We start from the raw sequence: 25247 nt of genomic DNA on the forward strand, positions 1-25247 counted from the left end.
TGGAGGGGGTACAGGAGCCTGAAGACCCACACTCAACATTTCAGGAAAAGCTTCTTCCTCTCCGCCATAAGATTTCTGAACGGACAATGATCCCATGAGTACTACCTCACTATTTTCCTCTCATTTTACACTATTTATTTGTTTTTATATTTCTTGTTGTAACATATAGTTTTTTTTATATATTGCACTGTACTGCCACAAATGCAACAAATTTCACAACATATGTCAGTAATTTCATAACATATAACCTGATACTGACTCGAATTCTGATCGCGAAGTGAATTAAAGCGGGGCCTCAGAGCTGGCCGCTGAAAAGGCACACAGGTTCAGAGGGAAGGTTCCAAAGGTGGATCCCAGAACAAGGGGGATATGGTATCAGGCCAGAACCACATTCGGCACAGAGCCTTGATCTGAACAATTTTTCACGTACAACTGTGGAACTTGAGGGGTGGATGGAGACTTCAGGGTAGTTGTCATTAGGTTGTGACAGCTATGGACTCAAAGAGGCAATGGGATTTTATCCTGTGGAAAGGATCATGTTGAAGTTGTATTAGATGTTGGTGAGGCCTAATTTGGAGTATTGTATGCAGTTCTGGTCACCTACCTACAGGGAAGGTGTAAATAAGATTGAAAGAGGGGAGAGGAAAGTTATGAGGAGATTGGCGGGACAAGCATGTTAAGAGAAGCTTAGATAGGTACATGGATGGGAGGGATAGTCCGGGTGCAGGTTTATGGGACTAGGCAGATTAACAGCTAAGCACGGAGGAAGGGACAAAGTGCCTGTGTCTCTGAGGTTGTGTTCGAAGACTCTGTGACTCTGAAGGTGGATATCTGGGATTAGATGTTTTCTGAATCCCAATTGCAAACTGGAGCCAGAGGGTCTCCAAAGCCCTGAAGATATGCATCTTGAACAAAATGAAAAGTGATGTGACCTTCAAAGGATGGAGAAATATATGGAAATGATACCTTTAGGAATCCAGGCCTTGCGGCAAGAAGAACGGCCTTCCAGTGAACCAGCGTTGGAGCTCTCTTCAAGTTGCAGGCAGTGGTTCACAGAAAGACAGTGGAAACTCCTCTTACAATACCATTGGGATAAGATCTTGGCTATAACAGGGCGATCAAGAGTTAGCATATCTAAAAAATGAAACACAAGTGAAGAGATTGCTTTCCCCAAAACAGGATTTAAATACATTCAGAGATTGGAGGGGAAAGTACAGGCAAGAGAACAAACATAAGAGATTCTGCAGATACTGCAGGGGCACAATTGAGAGCATCCTGACTGGCTGCATCACTGCCTGGTATGGGAACTGTACTTCCCTCCATCGCAGGACTCTGCAGAGAGTGGTGCGGACAGCCCAGCACATCTGTAGATGTGAACTTCCCACTATTAAGGACATTTACAAAGACAGGTGTGTAAAAAGGGCCCGAAGGATCATTGGGGACCCGAGTCACTCCAACCACAAACTGTTCCAGCTGCTACCATCTGGGAATACGGTACCACAGCATAAAAACCAGGACCAACAGGCTCCGGGACAGCTTCTTCCACCAGGCCATCACACTGATGAACTCACGCTGATTTGAGTGTATTTCTATGTTATATTGACTGTCCTGCTGTACATACCATTTATTATAACTGACACATTGCACATTTGAACGGAGACGTAACGTAAAGACTTTTACTCCTCATGTATGTGAAGGATGTAAGAAATAAGGTCAATTCAATTCAATACAGAGTAACACACAAAATGCTGGAGGAACTGCATCTATGGAGAGGAATAAACAGTCAACGTTTCGGTCTGAGACCCTTTGTCAGGACAAGGTGGAGGGGGCAAAAGCCAGAATAAGGTGGGGGGGGGAGGCAAGATCTCTTGCCCTGGGGGTATCCTGCTCTACATTGGAGACGTAGGTTGGGGGTTTGGAGATAATGGAGTCTGATGGGAGAGGAAGGTGGAGCATAGGTTAATATGAGGGAGAGGAGATCCAGTGGGAGGAGTGTGCAGGTGATGGAGAGATGCAGAGTGTGAACGAGGGGCTAGGTATCTTGTGAGAAACATCTCCACTACTAACAGGTCAGTGAGTCCCTGGTGGGTAAAGGCACACTTCAAAGATAAATCAAAATCAGCCTGAAGAAATTCTACATTATGCCTAAAACCCGAGAGGACATTGCACTCGATAGATACACCTGGAGGAAATCTGTCCAAGAGGGATCTGCGCTACACGTGAACGTCTCGGTTGTGCCGCAGAGAACAAGCGGCAGCTGTGGAAGGAGAGACTGAACAACAGGAAGACCCAGTCACTGACCACAGCTACAACTTGCTCTTGTCCACGCTACAACAGAACCGGGCTCTACATCCACGAGGACCCAATAGACAACCCCTTAGGAGAAGATCATACTTGACTCAAGTGATCGATCTATGACTACTAACATACTAAGAAAGTTTCTTCAGGGCAAACGTATGACAGAAATTCCTTTTCATCTCTGTTTGAAATGGATGCCCCTCAATTCTAAGGCTATGCCCTCTGGCCCTAGACTCTTCCACTATAGGAAATATCCTCTCCATGTCCACTCTATTGAAGCCTTTCATTATTCCATAGGTTTCAATGAGATCCCTCCTCATTCTTCTAAACTCCAGTGAGTACAGGCCCAGAGTCATCAAATGCTCCTCACATGTTAACCCTTTCTTTCCTAGGATCATTCCTGTGAACCTCCTCTGGACCCTCTCCAATGCCAGCACATATTTTCTTAAACAAGGGGCCTAAAACTGCTCACAATACTCCAAGTGAGGCCTCACCAGTGCCTTATAAAGCATCGACATTACATCTTTGCACTTATATTCTAGTCCTCTCAAAGTGAATGCTAACTTTGCAATTGCCTTCCTCACCACGGACTCAATTTACAAATTAACCTTCAGGAAATCCTGCACAAGGACCCCCAAGTTTCTTTGTGCCTCCCATTTTTGAATTTTCTCTCCTCTTAGAAAACAGTCTACATCTTTATTCCTTCTACCAAAGTGCATGACCATTCACTTCCCTACACTATGCTCCAAATACCACTTCTTTGCCCGTTCTCCCAATCTGTCAACATCCTTCTGCAGACTCCCTGTTTCCTCAAAGCCACCTGCCTCTCCATGTATCATTGTATCGTCCGCAAACTTGGCCACAAAGCCCTCAATTCCTTCATCCAAATTGTAACGTGAAAACAAATTCAAATAACGTGAAAAGAAGTGGACCCAATACCAACCCCTGTGGAACACCTCTTGTCACCAGAATAGACCACCTTTATCTTCTGCCAGTCGGCCAATCTTCTACCCATACTAGTAGGTGTACCTAATGAAGCAGACAGTGAGTGTATAACTCAACATTAAATGGCCGGTGAGAAGGCAGTGGTGAGCCCTCGGTCTGAACTGTGGTACAAGAGGGAGACCCACAATTTTGACCAGTGTGTTCCTGTGGCCTTTGCACCTTTGGCCGAGGTCACAGGGTCAGGTGTGGTGTTGAAGGTGCCGGTCAAATCATAATTGTCAAAACAACTTCACAGCCTCCCAGCAACTAATTGTTCATCAGAATCAGGTTTATTATCATTGGCATATGTGTCTCATAAAATTTGTTGTTTTGTGCAGCAGTACAGTGCAATACATGTACTTCATTTGGAGTTACAGCACGGTAACAGGCCCTTCCGGCCTGACAAGCCCACGTCACCCACTAACATCCATTTGCCCAGTTACCCTAGTGACACACACGTCTTCAGAATAAATAGACAGAAAGATAGACATACAATTACAATAAATAGACAGATAGATACGATAGAAAAATACAATAAATAGACAGATAGACAGACAGTTACAATAGACAGGCAGACAGTACAGTACAATAAGTAGACAGATAGACAGGCAGACAGTAATCACTTGGTGATTATGTCACACATACAAGATCAGGAACACAGTTAGGGTCTGAATAGCCACTGTGGGCCGAAGGATCTGCTTCCAGCTGAGTGAATCTACAACACAGTTTTTCACCAGCGGTGAAGTGGCTGAATATTTATGGTGCTGCATGAACTCAAGAGTTGAACACCCAGTGATTATTTATTGGTCATACAGCCTGACTAGTTCACATTGGCCAAGGTTCCCCTCTAAGACAGTTCCATTTGCTCATCATGAATACAAGAGATTCTGCAGATGATGGAAATCCAGAGCAACTATTGGGTTTGCTGAACACGAAGTTCAAATGAAAATCTTAATCCCTATCCAGTAGCTTCGAGTGCTCTCACTAAAGAGAGATTATACTGTAATGACACAATCGTCGAAGACTAGTTCATTTCCTGTTTATTCTCCACTATTCAAGTGGTGGGTCCCCTCTCCCTACCACAGAGGAGATGCTTCCAGCTAACAAAGTAGTTTAAACACATTTCACTTACTCTCGTTGATAAGTGTTTAAATTCAAACTGCATTCTTAAAACACATTTAAAACTCAGAGGATTTCTGTCTTACAAATTTTAAACAACTTCTAAAACGCAAAGGATTTCCAAAACACAGGTACAATACCTATAAGCTAAAAAGATTTACCCAAAAGCGCTAGATGAATCGGTCGTCTATCGCAGAAATCGAAGGCAGAGAAATGGCTTCTAGTTCACCAAGAGTTTTGGTCATGTGTCTGATGTTCTTTACCATGTTCTTAATAGGCCTGAACTGTATACTCTCTTTCTGGCACTTGGTGACTTCACATGCACACATGACATTTTTTCCAGATACCTTTTAACACAAGTGGTCTAAAGGTTTCTGGAAACTAAGATCCCAGCGACTCACGATTATTTCTGTAAAGGAGGTCTCAACTAAACAGTCTGCAAGTGGAAGTGTTACACCTGCCCATTCACCTCCTCCCTCCCCCCATTGTTCAGGACACCAAATAGTCCTTCCAGGTGAGGCAATACTCCACCTTCAAATCTGTTGGGGTCACCTACTGTATCGGGTGCTCAAGGTGCAGTCTCCTCTACATTGGTGAGACCTGAGGAAGACTGCAGGATCACTTTCTCAAGCACCTTCGCTCCATCTGTAAAAAGCAGGATTTCCCGATGGCCAACCGCTTTAATTCCAATCCCCATTCCCATTCTGACATGGCTTCCTTTACTGCCATAATGAGGCCATGCTCAAGTTGGAGAAGCAACACCTCATATTCCGTCTGGGTAGCCTCCAACCTTAGCTGGCATGAACATCAATTTCTCCAACTTCCGGTATCTTTTCTCCTTCCCCCTCCCCTCTTCTTCTATTCCTCACAATGTCTCCTCTCTTGCCCATTCTCTTATCCTCACCTCCCTGTGGAACCCCTCCTCCTTCCCTTTCTGCCATGGTCCACTGTCATCTCCATCAGATTCCTTCCTCAGCCCTTTAACTCTCCCACCCATCACCTCCTAGCTTCTCACTCCGTCCCCACTCCCCCACCCTCCCTCACCTTCCACCTGCCAGTTGGCACTCCTTCCTCTCCCCTCAACTTCCTCTTCCGATTTCTTCCCTCTTCCTTTGCAGTTCTGTTGAAGGGGTTCAGCCTGAAATATTTATTCCCCTCCACAGATGCTGCCTAACCTACAGAGTCCCTCCAACATTTTGTGCCCACGTTTGTCCCATATCCCTCTATGTCTTTCCTATCCATGTACCTGCTCAAGTACCTTTTGAATTGTGTTAATGTATCTGCCTCAACCTCTGGCAGCTCATTCCATAAACTCACCACCCTCTGGGTGAAAGATTTGCCCCTCAGGTTCCTATTAAACCTCCCCTCACCTGTGCCCACCAGTTATTGATTCCCCAAACCTCTCTGCATTCGCCCTGTCTATGGCCCTCATGATTTTACACACCTCTATAAGATCACTTCTCATTCTCCGACACTGCAAAGCAGTTTCAGCCTGCTCAACTTCTCCCTATAGCTCAGTTCCTCAAGTCCTGGCAGCATCCCCATAAATCTCATCTGCGCTCTTCCTGTGGTAGGGCATCCAAAGCTGATAGTAGCCTCACCAACGCCTTATACACATGCAACCTAATCTGCAAACACGAAGAAATCTGCAGATGCTGGAAACTCAAACAACAACCCCACCGTCTTATTTTCACCATGGACGTCCAGTCCCTGTATACCTCCATCCCCCACCAGGAAGGTCTCAAAGCTCTCCACTTCTTTTTGGATTCCAGATCTAACCAGTTCCCCTCTACCACCACTCTCCTCCGTCTAGCGGAATTAGTTCTTACTCTCAATAATTTCTCCTTTGGCTCCTCCCACTTCCTCCAAACCAAGGGTGTAGCCATGGGCACCCATATGGGTCCCAGTTATGCCTGCCTTTTTGTTGGCTTTGTGGAACAGTCCATGTTCCAAGTCTATACCGGTATCCATCCCCCTCTTTTCCTTCGCTACATCGACGACTGCATTGGCACTGCCTCCTGCATGCATGCTGAGCTCGTTGACTTCATTAACTTTGCCTCCAACTTTCACCCTGCCCTCAAATTTACCTGGTCCATTTCTGACACCTCCCTCCCCTTTCTTGATCTTTCTGTCTCCATCTCTGGAGACAGCCTATCTACTGATATCTACTATAAGCCTACAGACTCTCACAGCTACCTGGACTATTCCTCTTCCCACCCTGTCTCTTGCAAAAATGCTATCCCCTTCTCACAATTCCTCCGTCTCCGCCGCATCTGCTCTCAGGATGAGGCTTTTCATTCCAGGACGAAGGAGATATCTTCCTTTTTTAAACAAAGGGGCTTCCCTTCGTCCACCATCAACTCTGCTCTCAAACGCATCTCTCCCATTTCCCGCACATCTGCCCTCACCCCATCCACCCACCACCCCACTCGGGATAGGGTTCCCCTTGTCCTTACCTACCACCCCACCAGCCTCCAGGTCCAACATATAATTCTCTGTAACTTCCGCCACCTCCAACGGGATCCCACTACCAAACACATTTTTCCCTCCCCCCCTCTTTCTGCTTTTCGCAGGGATCGCTCCCTACGCGACTCCCTTGTCCACTCGTCCCCCCCATCCCTTCCCACCGATCTCCCTCCTGGCACCTTATCCTTGTAAGCGGAACAAGTGCTACACCTGCCCTTACACTTCCTCCCTCACCACCATTCAGGGCCCCAGACAGTCCTTCCAGGTGAGGCGACACTTCACCTGTGAGTCAGCTGGTGTGGTATACTGCGTCCAGTGCTCCCGGTGTGGCCTTTTACATATTGGTGAGACCCGACGCAGACTGGGAGACCGTTTCGCGGAACACCTACACTCGGTCCGCCAGAGAAAGCAGGATCTCCCAGTGGCCACACATTTTAATTCCAAGTCCCATTCCCATTCTGATATGTCTGTCCATGGCCTCCTCTACTGTCAAAATGAATCCAAACTCAGGTTGGAGGAACAACACCTTATATACCGGCTGGGTAGCCTCCAACCTGATGGCACGAATATTGACTTCTCTAACTTCCATTAATACCCCTCCTCCCCTTCTTACCCCATCCCTAACATATTTAGTTGTTTGCCTGTTCTCCATCTCCCTCTGGTGCTTCCCCCCCCCCATTCTTTCTCCCGAGGCCTCCCGTCCCATGATCCTTTCCTTTCTCCAGCTCTGTATCACTTTCGCCAATCACCTTTCCAGCTCTTAGCTTCATCCCACCCCCTCCGGTCTTCTCCTATCATTTCACATTTCCCCCTCCCCCCACTACTTTCAAATCTCTTACTATCTTTCCTTTCAGTTAGTCCTGACGAAGGGTCTCAGCCCGAAACGTCGACAGTGCTTCTCTTATAGAAGCTGCCTGGCCTGCTGTGTTCCACCAGCATTTTGTGTGTGTTGTTGCAACCTAATGTCCTGACTTTGTACTCAACATCCTGACAGACAAAGGCCAGCATGTAAAACCCTTCTTCACCATGCTTTCTACATCGGAAGCCAAGCCTGCTTACCTTCTCAGCCTTCGCTGGGAAGTATTGGGTCAAGTCCTGTACGGGTTATGTGATGACACGGATACATAAGAGAGCCAAGAGTAGCTGGATAAAGCAAGCCAGCAGATCACCTTATATTCCATCTGGGTAGCCTCCAACCTGATGGCATAAACATCAATTTCTCCAACCACCTCCTCCCCACTCCCCTCTTCTTCAATTCCCCACTTTTAACTCTTATCTCTTCTCCTCACCTGCCATCACACAGTCCACACTCCTTTTCAAATTCCTTCCTCTTCAGCCCTTTACCTTTTCCACCAATCACCTCCCAGCTTCTTACTTCATTTCCCCCCAACTCCCCACTGCCACCCACTCACCTTCCCCCTCACCTGATCTCACCTATCACCTGCCAGCTTGTACTCCTTCTCCTTCCCCCCACCCACCTTCTTCCCCCTTCCTCTCTAGTTCTGATGAAGGGTCTGTGCCCGAAACATCGACTGTTTATTCCCCTCCGTAGATGCTGCCTGACCCGCTGGGTTCTTCCATCAGTCTGTCCTCATTGCTCTGCAGAATCTCATGTAGAAACAGATAAATCATATCAAGTTTGTGTTTCCCACAGGAATCTGTACTCACTGTTTGCCAGCAGGTAGAGCAGGGTGTCCCTGTATCCATTTCTGAGGAACTGATGCAGCACCTAAAAGAGAGGTGGTGATACTGAGATCCACTGTCCAGCTCCCTTCCCTCTCCCCGAGCGCGGTCTACTGTCAGGGGCATCACAGCAGGAAGCGATGATCCAGAGCCCAGGGAGAGGGGCATTGGGGGCAGGGAGCTCACAGACCACAGGCTGATTTGGGGGTTCTAACCCCTGGAGAGTGAAAAAAGAGGGTTTATACGAGATTGGAGATTGAGATGAGGACTGGAAGTAACCTGCTGAGTTATGGGGGCGAGGGGGACCACGAGATAGAGATAAAGATAGTGGAGGGGGAGAGAAAGAGGATTAGAGAGAAAGAAGGATACAGAGAGGGGAAGAAGTGGGGAATAGAATGAAGGACAGAGAGAGGGGATAGAGAGAGAGATGGAGGAGATATGGCAAGTTCTAGCAATGCAGGGGAAGACATGGTGGTTTGTCTTTCTGGGGAGCAGCAGGGAAAATTCTGGAGAGAGGGAGCAGGGACGTTCAGCATTCAATACAGGGAGAATGGTGACATAAATCCACGAGCCAAGATGAGGGTGTAGAGAATTCCAGGGGCAAGGGTGGGGTGCACGGCATTCTGGGGGTAAGATGAGGGGTTACAGCATTCCGGGGACCAGATGAGGGGGTACAGCATTCCGGGGACCAGATGAGGGGGTACAGCATTCCGGGGGTTAGATGAGGGGGTACAGCATTCCGGGGACCAGATGAGGGAGTACAGCATTCTGGGGAGAAGATGAGGGAGTACAGCATTCCGGGGGTTAGATGAGGGAGTACAGCATTCCGGGGAGAAGATGAGGGAGTACAGCATTCCGGGGGTAAGATGATGGGGTACAGCATTCCGGGGGTTAGATGAGGGAGTACAGCATTCCGGGGGTAAGATGATGGGGTACAGCATTCCGGGGAGAAGATGAGGGAGTACAGCATTCCGGGGGTAAGATGATGGGGTACAGCATTCCGGGGGTTAGATGAGGGAGTACAGCATTCCGGGGGTAAGATGATGGGGTACAGCATTCCGGGGAGAAGATGAGGGAGTACAGCATTCCGGGGGAAGATGATGGGGTACAACATTCCAGGGTTAAGATGATGGGGTACAGCATTCCGGGGTTAAGATGATGGGGTACAGCATTCCGGGGGTTAGATGAGGGAGTACAGCATTCCGGGGGTTAGATGAGGGAGTACAGCATTCCGGGGGTTAGATGAGGGAGTACAGCATTCCGGGGAGAAGATGATGGGGTACAGCATTCCGGGGAGAAGATGATGGGGTACAGCATTCCGGGGAGAAGATGAGGGAGTACAGCATTCCGGGGGTAAGATGATGGGGTACAGCATTCCGGGGGTTAGATGAGGGAGTACAGCATTCCGGGGGTAAGATGATGGGGTACAGCATTCCGGGGAGAAGATGAGGGAGTACAGCATTCCGGGGGTAAGATGATGGGGTACAGCATTCCGGGGAGAAGATGAGGGAGTACAGCATTCCGGGGGTAAGATGATGGGGTACAGCATTCCAGGGGTTAGATGAGGGAGTACAGCATTCCGGGGGTTAGATGAGGGAGTACAGCATTCCGGGGGTAAGATGATGGGGTACAGCATTCCGGGGAGAAGATGAGGGAGTACAGCATTCCGGGGGTAAGATGATGGGGTACAGCATTCCGGGGGTTAGATGAGGGAGTACAGCATTCCGGGGGTAAGATGATGGGGTACAGCATTCCGGGGAGAAGATGAGGGAGTACAGCATTCCGGGGGAAGATGATGGGGTACAACATTCCAGGGTTAAGATGATGGGGTACAGCATTCCGGGGTTAAGATGATGGGGTACAGCATTCCGGGGGTTAGATGAGGGAGTACAGCATTCCGGGGGTTAGATGAGGGAGTACAGCATTCCGGGGGTTAGATGAGGGAGTACAGCATTCCGGGGAGAAGATGATGGGGTACAGCATTCCGGGGAGAAGATGATGGGATACAGCATTCCGGGGGTAAGATGATGGGGTACAACATTCCAGGGTTAAGATGATGGGGTACAGCATTCCGGGGTTAAGATGATGGGGTACAGCATTCCGGGGGTTAGATGAGGGAGTACAGCATTCCGGGGGTTAGATGAGGGAGTACAGCATTCCGGGGGTTAGATGAGGGAGTACAGCATTCCGGGGAGAAGATGATGGGGTACAGCATTCCGGGGAGAAGATGATGGGATACAGCATTCCGGGGAGAAGATGAGGGAGTACAGCATTCCGGGGAGAAGATGAGGGAGTACAGCATTCCGGGGAGAAGATGATGGGGTACAGCATTCCGGGGAGAAGATGAGGGAGTACAGCATTCCAGGAAGAAGATGATGGGGTACAGCATTCTGGGGAGAAGATGAGGGAGTACAGCATTCTGGGGAGAAGATGAGGGAGTACAGCATTCCGGGGAGAAGATGAGGGAGTACAACATTCCGGGGAGAAGATGGGCTTGTTGTTTGCTGTCTGTTCTATGGAAGGATATAGCTTCCCTCTTGGAAGTGGTTGCTGGGGGCTTTGGGGAGAATAGGGTGTTCCTCCCAAACCGAGTGCCTGATGGAGAGGGATTACCTTGGAGCTGGGAGGGAAGAGTGCCCTGGTTATACGATACATGTTTTCCGGGATGAGCGCGTAGCTGAATTTGGCAAAGTTGTAGAAGAAGCAGTCAGCAAAGACGCTGGGACAAATGTCCGCCTCGCCGGTGAACGGGGAGATGATGATGGTGTTCTTGTCGTACAGAGGCAGGTTGTTGGTTAACCCTCCGTCAATGTAGTGCTGACAAAGGAAAACAAAGGTTTTAACATTCCTCTGCATGGGTTCTTAACGCCTCGGCCTGCCTGTCAAACTAGGTGGTGGGATCTGAGGACTCCCGACATCAATCAGGCAGGAAAAATCATTGCAGGTGCCACTTATCCTGACAACTGCCTTTCCCAAAAGCTCCCTTCTGTCCACTCACTGGCCAGACCGACAGCAGGGGAGCCAAGTGACCTCCGTGGCTGCACGGACAGGGCCCGTGTCCTGCGGTGTTGCCTGTTACAGTCGCTCAGCAAGGAGGTGCCGGAGTCGGTGTGGGAGAGAGCTGGAGACTGTGCTGCGTTGGGGAGCTGGCGTCTCCCGTCGACACTCCTCTCCAGTGGAAGCCGAGTTGGACGGCTGCCCTGCTTGATGAGAAACTGCTGCCCCATCTGTCTGCAGCCCATGACACTCAGGGTTGGGCAAGATATATACACTTTATTATGACTGAATGTCTTTTCTTCTATCAAAACTATGTACAAGATGTGCTGTGTCGATATATGTACTGTGTTTTGCACCTTAGCCCCAGAGGAACATTGTTTTGCTTTATTTCTGTGTACGATTGAATTACAAACTTAACTCAAAAGGGATGTTAAAACAAAAGCTTTGCACCACTTTAAAAGTTTCTTCCCCCAGGCTGTTAATCTGATCACCCATTCTAGTTACATACCCCTAACTCCCTCTAACTATTACCCCTATCACTGCACTGTAAACAGCTTTTATAATGTCCTTTACATTGTAAATACATGCTGGTATTTATACTCTGCCCACATTATTAGGTACACCCGTACACCTGCTCATTAATGCAAATATCTAATCAGCCGATCATGTGGCAGCAGCTCAAGGCATAAAAGCACGCAGACGTGGTCAAGAGGTTCAGTTGTTCAGACCAAGCATCACAATGGGGAAGAAATGTGATCTAAGTGACTTTGACTGTGGAATGATTGTTGGTGCCAGACAGGGTGGTTTGAGTATCTCAGAAACTGCTGTTCCCCTGGGATTTTCACGCACAACAGTCTCTAGAGTTTACAGAGAATATTGCCAAAAATACATACAGTGAGCGGCAGTTCTCTGGGGGAAAAGAAAACACTTTGTTAATGAGAGAGAGGTCAGAGGAGAATGGCCAGACTGGTTCAAGCTGACAGGAAGGTGACAGTGACTCAAGTAACCCCGTGTTACATCAGTGGTGTGCAGAAGAGCGTCTCTGAACACAACACATCGAACCTTGAAGTGGATGGGGGACAGCAGCAGAAGGCCACGAGCATACAGTACAGGAATACATTCAGTGGCCACTTTATTTGGTACATACTGTAACCAATAACAAGACAATGAATGCACTTATTTTTGTATATTTTATTCTATATCCATCCTTTAAGCTCCAACTTTATTTTGATATAGTGTAATTCCTTTCTCTTTATAATAGTTGAATGATGATTTCTGCTGCATGTCACACCCTGACCAACCCACCACAGCAAATCTCTAACAGATGCCAATGTAATCTCTGGAAAAGTTTGATTCAAGATGGAGGCACGTCTAGTTGCAGTGACCACTCTGGCTCCAACCTGAAATGGTGAATGAGGTTGAACCTTGTGTACTTGGATTTTCAGAAGGAATTTGACGAGGTGCCGCATATAAGGCTGCTGGACAAGATCAGAGACCATGGTATTACAGGCCTCTGGCTGATTGGCAGGAGGCTAAGAATGGGAATAAAGGGGGCCCTTTCTGATTGACTGCCAGTGACCAGTGGTGATCCACAGGGGTCTCTGTTGTGACTGCTTCTTTGTACATTAAATGTCAATAGTTTGGATGACAAAATTGATGACTTTGTGGATGATATGAAGATAGGTGGAGGGGCAAGTAGCATTGAGGAAGCAGAGAGGCTCCAGAAGTACTTGAACAGATTGGGAGAAGAAGTGGCAGATGGAATACGTTGTTGGGATGTGAACGGTCATGTACTTTGACAGAAGGAGTAGAAGCATAGACTATTTTCTAAATGGACAGAAAATTCAAAAATCCAAGGTGCAAAGGGACTTGGGAATCCTTGTGCAAGCTTCCCTGAAGGTCAACTTGCAGCTTGAGTTGGTGATGAGGAATGCATGTTCACATTCATTTCGAGAGGAATATAAAAGCAAGGATGTAATATTGAGGCTTTATAAAGCACTGGTGAGGCCTCACTTGGAGTATTGTGAGCAGTTTTGGGCCCCTTATCTGAGAAAGGATGTGCTGACGTTGGAGAGGGTTCAGAGGAGGTTCATGAGAATGACCCTGGAAATGAAAGGGTTAATGTATGAGGAGTGTTTGATGGTTCCGGGCCTGTACTCACTGGAGTTTAGAAGAATGAGAGGAGGGATTTCATTTGAATGTTGAAAGCCCTACAGAGTAGATGTAGAGAGGACATTTTACACAGTGGGGGAGTCTAGGGCACAACCTCAGAATGGAGGGATGTCCATTTAGAACAGAAATGTGAAGGAATTTCTCCAGCCAGAGGATGATGAATGTGTGAAATTTGTTGCCACAAGCGGCTGTGAAGGCCAGGTCACTGGGTGTACTTAAGACAAAGTTGGTAGGTTCTTGATTAGGTTATGGGGAGAAGGCAGGAAAATGGTTTGAGCGATCAATCAATCAGTCATAGTGAGCAGACTCAATGGGCCAAATGGACTAATTCTGCTCCTATGGCTTACGGTCTTTACATTCCATGTCTTTTTCTGCACTACGTGTCTCTGCTAAGCATTGCTAAATGGGGTGGGTGGTGCTTGTTCAAATGAGAGAGGGAACATCATCAACTAGTGGTCATCTTGCCCCAGTGCCAGAAGAAATCAAGGGGCTCCAGATTCAACAATGAGGGCTCGAGGCCATTCGCAAGGCTACCACTTCTCATCGGTCTACCATACTAGGGGCACAAGACATTTAGGGGACAGTGGTAGGGGAAGTTTGCTCTCCGGTTTTATCCATTCTCCATATCTATTGTTGAAGAGGGCTTTGTCAACACAGTACATTCTGCAGATTCTGGAAACCCAGGGCAACACAGTCAAAATCTTGGAGGAACTTGGATCAGCAAATTTGCTGATGATACAAAGATTGGAGGTGTAGTGGACAGTGAGGAAGGTTTTCAAAGATTGCAGAGGGATTTGGACCAGCTGGAAAAATGGGCTGAAAAATGGCAGATGGAGTTTAATACAGACAAATGTGAGGTATTGCACTTTGGAAGGACAAACCAAGGTGGAACATACAAGGTAAATGGTAGGACACTGAGGAGTGCAGTAGAACAGAGGGATCTGGGAATACAGATACATAATTCCCTAAAAGTGGTGTCACAGGTAGATAGGGTCATAAAGAGAACTTTTGGTACATTGGCCTTTACAAATCAAAGTATTGAGTATAAGAGTTTGAATGTTATAGTGAGGTTGTATAAGACATTGGTGAGGCTGAATTTGGAGTATTGTGAGCAGTTTTGGTCACCTAATTACAGGAAGGATATTAATAATATTGAAAGAGTGCAGAGAAGGTTTACAAGGATGTTGCTGGGACTACAGAAACTGAGTTACAGAGAAAAGTTGAATAGATTAGGACTTCATTTCCTGGAGCGTATAAGAATGAGGGGAGATTTGATAGAGGTATATAAAATTATGATGGAGTGAATGCAAGCAGGCTTTTTCCACTGAAGCTAGGGGAGGGTAAAAAAAAGGACATGAGTCAAGGGTGAAGGGGGAAAAGTTTAAAGGGAACATTAGGGGAGAGGCTTCTTCACACAGAGAGTGGTGGGAGTGTGGAATGAGCTGCCAGATGAAGTGGTAAATGTGGGCTCACTTTTAACATTTAAGAAAAACTTGGGACAGGTACATGGATGAGAGGGGTATGGAGGGATATGGTCCAGGTGCAGGTCAGTGAAACTAGGCAGAAAAATGGTTCGGCACAGCCAAGAAGGGCCGAAGGGCTTGTTTCTGTGCTGTAATGTTCTGTGGTTCTATGGTTCAAACTCAGTTGGTGCAGCGGCATCTTGGACAAGAATAGGCAGTCAACGTTTCAGGACGAGACCCTTCATCAGGACTGGAAAGGTAAGGAGATGCCAGAATAAGGAGGTTAAGGGAGGGGAAGGAGTACAAGGTGACTTGCCAATCGTGATGAAAGGTCTTGGCCCAAAACATTGACATATTTTTTTGTTTATTTAGAGATAAAGCGTGGAACAGCCCTTCCAGCCTAATGAGCCCGCACTGCTTAGCAACCCAGCTATTTAACCCTAACCTAATCACAGGACAATTTACAATGGCCGGTTAACCAGTATGTCCTTGGACTGTGGGAGGAAACCAGAGCACCCGGAGAAAACCCATCTACTCACAGGGAGAACATACAAACCCCTTACAGAGCACCCGGAGAAAACCCATCTACTCACAGGGAGAACATACAAACTCCTTACAGAGCACCCGGAGAAAACCCATCTACTCACAGGGAGAACATACAAACTCCTTACAGAGCACCTGGAGAAAACCCATCTACTCACAGGGAGAACATACAAACTCCTTACAGAGCACCAGAGAAAACCCATCTACTCACAGGGAGAACATACAAACTCCTTACAGAGCACCAGAGAAAACCCATCTACTCACAGGGAGAACATACAAACTCCTTACAGAGCACCCAGAGAAAACCCATCTACTCACAGGGAGAACATACAAACTCCTTACAGAGCACCAGAGAAAACCCATCTACTCACAGGGAGAACATACAAACTCCTTACAGAGCACCAGAGAAAACCCATCTACTCACAGGGAGAATATACAAACTCCTTACAGAGCACCCGGAGAAAACCCATCTACTCACAGGGAGAATATACAAACTCCTTACAGAGCACCCGGAGAAAACCCATCTACTCACAGGGAGAACATACAAACTCCTTACAGAGCACCAGAGAAAACCCATCTACTCACAGGGAGAACATACAAACCCCTTACAGAGCACCCGGAGAAAACCCATCTACTCACAGGGAGAACATACAAACTCCTTACAGAGCACCCGGAGAAAACCCATCTACTCACAGGGAGAACATACAAACTCCTTACAGAGCACCAGGAGAAAACCCATCTACTCACAGGGAGAACATACAAACTCCTTGCAGAGCACCCAGAGAAAACCCATCTACTCACAGGGAGAACATACAAACTCCTTACAGAGCACCCAGAGAAAACCCATCTACTCACAGGGAGAACATACAAACTCCTTACAGAGCACCAGAGAAAACCCATCTACTCACAGGGAGAACATACAAACCCCTTACAGAGCACCCGGAGAAAACCCATCTACTCACAGGGAGAACGTACAAACTCCTTACAGAGCACCCGGAGAAAACCCATCTACTCACAGGGAGAACATACAAACTCCTTACAGAGCACCCGAAGAAAACCCATCTACTCACAGGGAGAACATACAAACTCCTTACAGAGCACCCGGAGAAAACCCATCTACTCACAGGGAGAACATACAAACTCCTTACAGACAGTAGTGGAAATTGAAATCTGAACTCTGACACCCCAAGGTGTAATAGTGTCACGCTAACTGCTACGCTACCACGGCAACTGTTCGTTCTTCTCCATTGAAGAGGGCTTTGCTGTGTTGAGTGGGCCAGAAGGGCTTTTTGAGAAACTTGATCCTAGGAGGCCACTCGTTGATTGTTTGAAGAATCTGAGTGATATACTATGCCACTTTATGGATGGTTAACATTACAATATTTATTTCAACCTAAATGTCAACTATATACCACTCTCATCTTTTGGGGTAGCAGCCAAAACACTTGGCACTGGCTCCCTATTAGGTATCTGCCCCAATAATTGTTCATAGAAATGGTTAAAAAGGTATATAAAAAAAGACTAACTACCATTTAACTGAGTAACAAATTATGTATTTAAATGAAATATCTGGAACATAGAGCATTACCAGTGTTACTGGTGGTTGTCCATCATATCCGGCGATGACATGAAATGACAATGACATCACAGCTGGGGTCTTCCTTGGTTCTAGTGAATGCCCACTGTGCCTCACACCATGCCCTTTGCTCTCAATGGAGTGCTGCAGAACCAGCTTCCTGGGCATTGGATTTCACTGGCGATCTCATCCGCCCAGTCCACCTTAGCTGACTTCACATACTGGGACGGCATGGCCCCATCGCTCTGGGGTATGAGAGCTACTGGCCACCCTGTCAAAACTGTGTACCAGTGTGTGGCCACTCTTGTATGCAAACACCTTCTTGGAGCCTCAGGTGGGAGCTGATTTTCCAGTGGGGACCAAAGGTAACATTCAAGCTGATTGTTGATACCTTCAGATGCTTCATCGTTTCCAACCTGAAGTGGTGAAATTGTTTGATTTTTACTCTCTGCTATTTCTGGCCAATCCATGCATCAGTGCTTGAAACCACAGTGAGCAAAACAGTTCTGCATTGTCTTAACTACTTCCTTCTTGCCAACTATCAGTGACAAAATCACTGCTTCTTAAACACATGCAACTGACACTATTTAAAAACTATTCACTCTAAGGTGTATAAGATGATGAGATGCACTAATCTTGTGGATATCCAGAAGCTTTTTCCCAAGGCTGAAATGGCTAATATGAGGGGACACAGTTTTAAGGTGCTGGGGAGTAGGTACAGAGGAGATCTCGGGGGTAAGTTTTTCCACACAGAGAGTGGTGAGTGTGTGGAATGAGCTGCCGGTTACGGTGGTGGAGGATAAAATAGGGTCTTTTAAGAGACTCTTAGTAGGTACATAGAGCTTAGAAAAGTAAAGGGTTATGTGGTAGGGTAATTCTAGGCAGTTTCTAGAGTAGGTTACATGGTCAGTACAGCACTGTGGGTCGAAGGACCTGTAATGTGCTATAAATTTCTATGTTCCTAGCACAGTGTAGTATCTAACAGCCATACGACGTGTAGGCAACTGACACTCGTTAAAAACTGGCAACAGTTTCCTGTCGCAATTAAGTAGCATAATCTCCCAAATAAACAAAGGGAATCCTAGCTATTTTCTCAATTTAGATTAGATGACAGAATTCAGCCTGATCTTGGCAATGGGCCCAGTTTATCAGGCAGGTCCTACAATAGGACTGATCGAAAGACTGGAAGCAGGATTCGAGGGGTGTCTAATTGAACAACATACTAAGCTCAGGATGTCCTGATTACAGCTCGAGGGCTGTCAAACTGAAATACCGAGCAATTCCTCTACCCATCTTATGCCCTTCATTACAACACTGCATGTTACCCATCTAACCAAACAATACATTCAATTAATCTCAGGCTAAACTATATAATTTATCGTATTTTATTGATGGAAACAACATGGTAACAGGCCTTTCTGGCCCAACAAGCACACGTCACCTGATTACACCCGCATTACCAATTAACTGACCAACCTGTATGTGTGGAAACCAGAGCACTCAGAGGAAAACAGAGGTCGTGGGATGAACGTACAAACTCCTTACAGACAGTGGTGGGAATTGAACTCTGTCACTGGTGTGGAAAAGTATTACATGAACTGCTACACTACACGTCCAATTTCAAGTGATCTGCCTATGCCAAGTGCATGCAACTGCACAGCATTCAACACCATAATTCCCTCCAGGTTCAACAAGCAGCTCAGAGACCTCGGCCTTCACCCTGCCTTGTGCAGCTGGATCCTGAACTTCCTGTCAGATCGCCGGCAGGTGGTAAGAGTGGGCTCCCTCACCTCTGCCCCTCAACACAGGTGCCCCTCTGGGCTGTGTCTTAAGCCCCCTTTACTCTCTGTATACCCATGACTGTGTTGAAACCCACAGCTCCAATCTGTTAATTAAATTTGCTGACTAGACTACATTGATTGGACTCATCTGAAATAATAACAAGGGACCCTACAGAGAAGTCATCTCTCTGACACAGTGTTGTCAAGAAAACAACCTCTCCCTCAATGTCACAAAAACAAAGAAGTTGGCTGTGGACTACAGGAGAAATGGAGATAGGCTCACCCCTATTGACATCAATGGATCTGGGGTTCAGAGGGTAAACAGCTTTAAGTTCCTCGATATAAATATCACCAAGGACCTCACATGGTCTGTATACATCAGCTGTGTGGTGAAATGCACAATAGTGCCTCTTTTACCTCAGATGGTTGAGAAAATTTGGTATGAGCCCCTAAATCCTAAGAACTTTCTACAGGGATACAATTGAGAGCATCCTGACTGCCTGCATCACTGCCTAGTATGGGAACTGTACATCCCTCAATCGCAGGACTCTGCAGAGAGTGGTGCGGACAGCCCAGCACATCTGTAGATGTGAACTTCCCACTATTAAGGACATTTACAAAGACAGGTGTGTAAAAAGGGCCTGAAGGATCATTGGGGTCCTGAGTCACCCCAACCACAAACTGTTCCAGCTGCTACCATCCGGGAAACGGTACCTCAGCATAAAAACCAGGACCAACAGGCTCCAGGACAGCTTCTTCCACCAGGCCATCAGACTGATTAACTCATGCTGTCCCAACTGTATGTCTATGTTATATTGACCATCCTGTTGTAAATACTATTAATTACAATTAATACAATTGCACATTTAGACTGAGACATAACGTAAAGATTTTTACCCCTCATGTATGTGAAGGATGTAAAAAATAAAGTCAATTCTATTCAATTCAATTCAACATATAACACATACACCAGCATACTGGGGAAGGCCAACATGAACAGCATCTTCACCATGATAAAGCTACACCAACTCCAACGGAGATAGGTCATGTCATCCGGATGCCTAAATCACGTCTCCCCAAGATGATCCTTTACTCCAGTTGAAGGATTTTCAGCGAGTCCCTGGTGGGTAAAGGAACACTTCAAAGATAAATCAAAATCAGCCTGAAGAAATTCTACATTATGCCTAAAACCCGAGAGGACATTGCACTCGATAGATACACCTGGAGGAAATCTGTCCAAGAGGGATTTGCGCTACACGTGAACGTCTCGGTTGTGCCGCAGAGAACAAGCGGCAGCTGTGGAAGGAGAGACTGAACAACAGGAAGACCCAGTCACTGACCACAGCTACAACTTGCTCTTGTCCACGCTACAACAGAACCGGGCTCTACATCCTCTTGAGGACCCAATAGACAACCCCTTAGGAGAAGATCATAATTGACTCAAGTGATCGATCTATGACTACTAACACACTAAGAGCCTTTCTTCATTGCAAACATGTGACAAGATGCATTCTGCTTCTCACCTCCATGAGCGTTTAGGCAGTTACATGTCCTTCAGAGACTCGACGATCAAAGTTCAAACTAAAGTCATTATCAAAGTGCACATCTGGTGCTGTATACTACCTTAACATTCATTTTCATGTAGGCATTCACATCAAATACAAAGAAAACAATAGGATCACAAGACAAAGTAGCAGAATTAGGCCATTCAGCCCATTGAATCTGCTGCACCATTCCATCATGGGTGATCTATTATCCCTCTCAACCCCATCCTCCTGCCTTTGACACTCTGAATAACCAAGAACCTATCAACCCCTGCTATAAATATACTTGATGACCTGGCCTCACCAACTATCCGTGGCAATGAATTCCACAGAAACACCACCCTCCGGCCAAATAAACTCCTTCTCTTTTCTAAATGGACATTCCTCTATTCTGAGGCTGTGCCCTCTGGCCCTCCTCCATTATGGGAAACATTCTCTCCACATCCAGGCCTTTCAATATTCACTAGGTTTCAATGAGATCACAACTCATTCTTCTAAATTCCAGTGAGTACAGGCCCAGAACCATCAAACGCTCCTCACATGTTAACCCTTTCACACCTAGGATGATTCTCATGAACCTCCTCTGGACCCACTCCCATGCCAGCACATCTTTTCTTACACAAAGAGCCCAAAACTGCTCACAATACTCCAAGTGCAGTCTGAACAGTGCCTTGTAAAGCCTCTGCATCAAATCCTTTCTCTTATATTATAGTCCTCTTGAAATGAATGCTATTATTGCATTTGCCTGATTTACCACCAACTCAGACTGCAAGTTAACCTGTAAGGAATCCTGCACAAGGACAATCCAGTTCCTTTGCACCTGAGATTTTTGAATTTTCTCCCCATTTAGAAAATAATTTATGCCGTAATTCCTTCTACCAAACTGCATGACTTAAAGTTCCTTACACTACATCTGCCACTTCTTTTTCCCATTCTTCCAATCTGTCCAAGTCCTTCTGCAGATTCCCTGCTACCTGCCCTCCATCTATCTTTGTATTGTCTGCAATCCTGGCCACAAAGCTATCAATTCCATAGCATTAAGGAGGAAAAGATGGAAGCTTCCCGATCCTTTAACTTACCACTGTTTTTTGTTATATTATATGCCCCCTCTTTGGCTTTTATGTTGGCTTTGACTTTTCTTGTTAGCTATGACTGTGTCATCTTGCCTTCAGAATACTTCTTCCTCTTTGGGATGTATATATCCTGTGCCTTCCAAATTGCTTCCAGAAATTCCAGCAGTTGCTGTTCGGCCATCATCCCTGCCAGTGTTCTTTTCCGATCAATTCTGACCAACTCCTCTCTCATTCCTCTGTAATTCCCTTTACTTCACTGTATACTGATACATTTGACTTTAGTTTCTCCTTCTCAGATTTCAGGGTGAATTCTATCATATTATGATCACTGTTCTCTAAGGTTTCCTTTGCCTTAAGCTCTCTAATCAATTCCATTTACTTGCACAACAACCTATCCAGATTAGCTGATCCCCTAGTAGGCTCAACCATGAGCTTCTCAAAAGAGTCACCTCATTGCCACTCGAGAAATTCCCTCTTGTGGGATCCAGCACAAACCTGATTTTCCCCAATCTACCTGCATATTGGAATCTGCCATGACCATCGTAACATTGCCCTTCTATCTCCCACTGTCATTTTTAGGCCACATCCTTACTACTGTTTTGGGGTCTGTATACAACTCCCATCAAGGTCTTTTAATCCTTGTGGTTCCTTAGCTCTACCCACAATGATTCAACACCTTCCATCCCTTCTTAATGATTTGATTTCATTTTTTACCAACAGAGCAACACCATCCCTCTGCCTTCCTGCCTGTCCTTTTGATCCTTGGACGTTAAACTTCCAACCATAATCTGCTTCCAGCCATGATTAAGTGGTGTCAACAACATCATACATGCCAATCTGTAGCCGTGCTGCAAGTTCTTCTACCTTATTCCGTATACTGCATGCATTCAAATATAAAACCTTCATCACCATTTTCAATTTTTTCCACCTTTTCCATTGCAACTCATCTGGAGTTGACTACAAATTTGCGCTATCGTCAACTTCTCCTTGCTCGCAATCTCACTACACATTGCCTCTGTTTGTAAACCAACTACCCCATCCTCAGCTCTATCACTCCAGTTTCACCCGCCAAAGTAGTTGAAGCCCCGCTGAACAAGTCTAGCAAACCTGCCCACAAGGATATTGGCCCTGCTCAGGTTCAGGTGCAAGTCATCCCTTCTGCGTAGGTCGTACCTTCCCCAGTGATCCATAAATCTGAACCCCTGCCCCTGCACCAGCTCCTCGGCCACACGTTCACCTGCCAAATCATTCTATTCTTACCCTGACTGGCATGTGGCACTGGCAGCATCCAGAGATTACTACCCTGGAGGTCCTGTTTTCAGCTTTCTTCCTAGCTCCCTAAAATCTCTCTTCAGGACCTCCTCACCTTGTCCACCCATGTCATTGGTGCCAACATATTGTTATGTGATGAACAGACCTGATGGACAATGGGGTACAGAGTTAACCATCCCCCCCCCGAGAAACACGAACTATTGCTGTTGCTATGCTGACCATGAGAAAGAGAGATGGAAAAACAAGCAAGAACATCGGCAACAGATAAGAGAGAGGGGGAAATTGCTGATTAACCGTATTGTGACTCCTTTTTGAATTATTTACTGTTTCACTGCAAGGACAATAGATTGCTCAATAACATTCCTCAGTGAACTGAAGGAGTGGCCTTATTTGATGGACACAGTCATTCAGGAGTGATGGATAGCTGAGACCCCATCAGTAGGGATAAAAGACAGGTCTGGAGAGACACCCTCCAGACACACCAGTGGACACTGATTGAGTGTTGGAACCCACAAGAAAGGTGGGGGCTTCGAAGACCGAACCAGGAGGTCGGTCAGGAAGACTATCAGTGTAAAAGCAGGGCCTGTGGGGACTTGTGTGTGTGTCCACTCATGCCAGAGTGGCGAGTCCACCACAGAAGAACGGTCTAGCAGAAGGACGGAGAGGTCATAACTGAATGGCCACACCGATACGACGGATTAAGAAAGCAAAGGAAGGTTTGGCTGCTGTAGCTGTTACATCTCGCTCGCTCGCTCTCTCTCTCTCTCTCTCTCTCTCTCCAACAATTACAACACAACAACCATAACTACATCAGCACTCATGAACTGAACTTTATATTCTATGACAATTCATTTACCCCTAGACATCGATAGAGCTTGTTTATTATTGATTATTATTATTCCTACACTTTTAGGTTTATTACTGCTAACTGGTTTTATATGTATATTTGCATTATTGATATGGTTTTGCTTATTTTTATTAATAAACACCTTTAGTATAGTATCACCAGACTCCAACGAATTCTTCTTTCTCTGCTGGTTAGACACCCAGTTACAGGGTACGTAACAATATATCATGACTTCTGGCTGCTCACCCTCCTCCTTTAGAATGCCACTGACCCAATCCAAGACATCGCTGACTCTGGCACCAGGGAGGCAACATACCATCTGGGTGTCTCTATCACGCTCACAGAATCTCATCTCTGTTCCTCTGACTATGGAAGTTAAGCAAGGAATGAGTAAGGCTAAAAAAGGCCAGGAATTGTCCTTGGCACAAGGCACCTTACATGTATATTGATATCAAGGTGATAGCTACTGGATGCCCAATTCACATCTCCCCAAATAGATCCCCTATTCCCAGTTGAAGGGGGGTCACCCACCAATAGACAACCCCTTAGAAGAACATTCTACTCGACTCAAGTGATTGCACTACACATAGATGGTGGGAAGAGGAAGATTAATATTTATGTGCACATTGGTAATGGAAAAGATTAGCTTCATATTCTAACTCTACAAAATTTTGGAGAAGAAAATTAAGGGAACTTGACAACTTGACTAGTGTGGCAGCCATTACTGATGTGATCATTGTACTGCCCATGTGTATTCGCAGCTCAATGCTCAACTCATTCATATTTATTCATTGAGAAGGTCGTCAGATGGATCTGAGTCTGTGAAAAATACAACGAAATCCAAAACACAGCAAAGTCAAAAGCCCTTTTGAAGAGGGTATGAATCAGCTTACAGCGATCTGCAGCTCATTTTCACGCGTGCTTTAACACAAGGGGATACTGTAATCATGAGTATCTCACATGTCTAGGAACATCACAACTAAAGCAAAGATTGTTAGTTTAAAAACAAAACACAACCCAGGCCCTTCATGACAATTAATAGAAACTGTAAGGAGTCTGTATGTTTCCCCATAACCACGTAGGTTTCCTCTATGTGCTCTGATTTACTCCCACAGCCCAAAGACATACTGGTTAAATGATCCTTGCAAAGTGTCCTGTGATTAGGACAAGTTGGGTGGCTCGGCTCACTAGGCTGGAAGAGTCTGTTCCACACTTTATCTCGAAATAAAGATACAATCTTGTTTATAGCAATTTAATCAAATCATACATTTAATTGTAGATCTCTTCTCAGAAAAATTGTGCACATGTGCCAACAAATTCCATGGTTTCACCACCCTCCGTCTACAGAAATTCCTTCTCATCTCTGTTCTAAAAAGAAATCCTTGTATTCTGAGACTATGCCCTCTGGTCCTAGACTCACTGACTATAG

The 25247-nt window shown here is 46.1% G+C and overlaps 1 protein-coding gene across 1 annotated transcript in view; it reads right to left on the minus strand.

Annotated features, from left to right (window-relative positions):
• The window catches only part of LOC140731973 (omega-hydroxyceramide transacylase-like), a 35194-nt gene that overhangs the window by 4354 nt on the left and 5593 nt on the right, over positions 1 to 25247 (minus strand). The window contains exons 2-4 of the mRNA XM_073054017.1: positions 11164 to 11367; positions 8536 to 8596; positions 967 to 1134 (exon numbers count right to left, since the gene is read on the minus strand). Of these exons, the coding sequence (XP_072910118.1) occupies positions 967 to 1134; positions 8536 to 8596; positions 11164 to 11205 (271 nt within the window). The 5' untranslated portion in view covers positions 11206 to 11367. The remainder of the gene's footprint in view (positions 1 to 966; positions 1135 to 8535; positions 8597 to 11163; positions 11368 to 25247) is intronic.

This window comes from Hemitrygon akajei, chromosome 8 (assembly GCF_048418815.1).
Source record: "Hemitrygon akajei chromosome 8, sHemAka1.3, whole genome shotgun sequence".
Classification (NCBI taxonomy): domain Eukaryota; kingdom Metazoa; phylum Chordata; class Chondrichthyes; order Myliobatiformes; family Dasyatidae; genus Hemitrygon; species Hemitrygon akajei.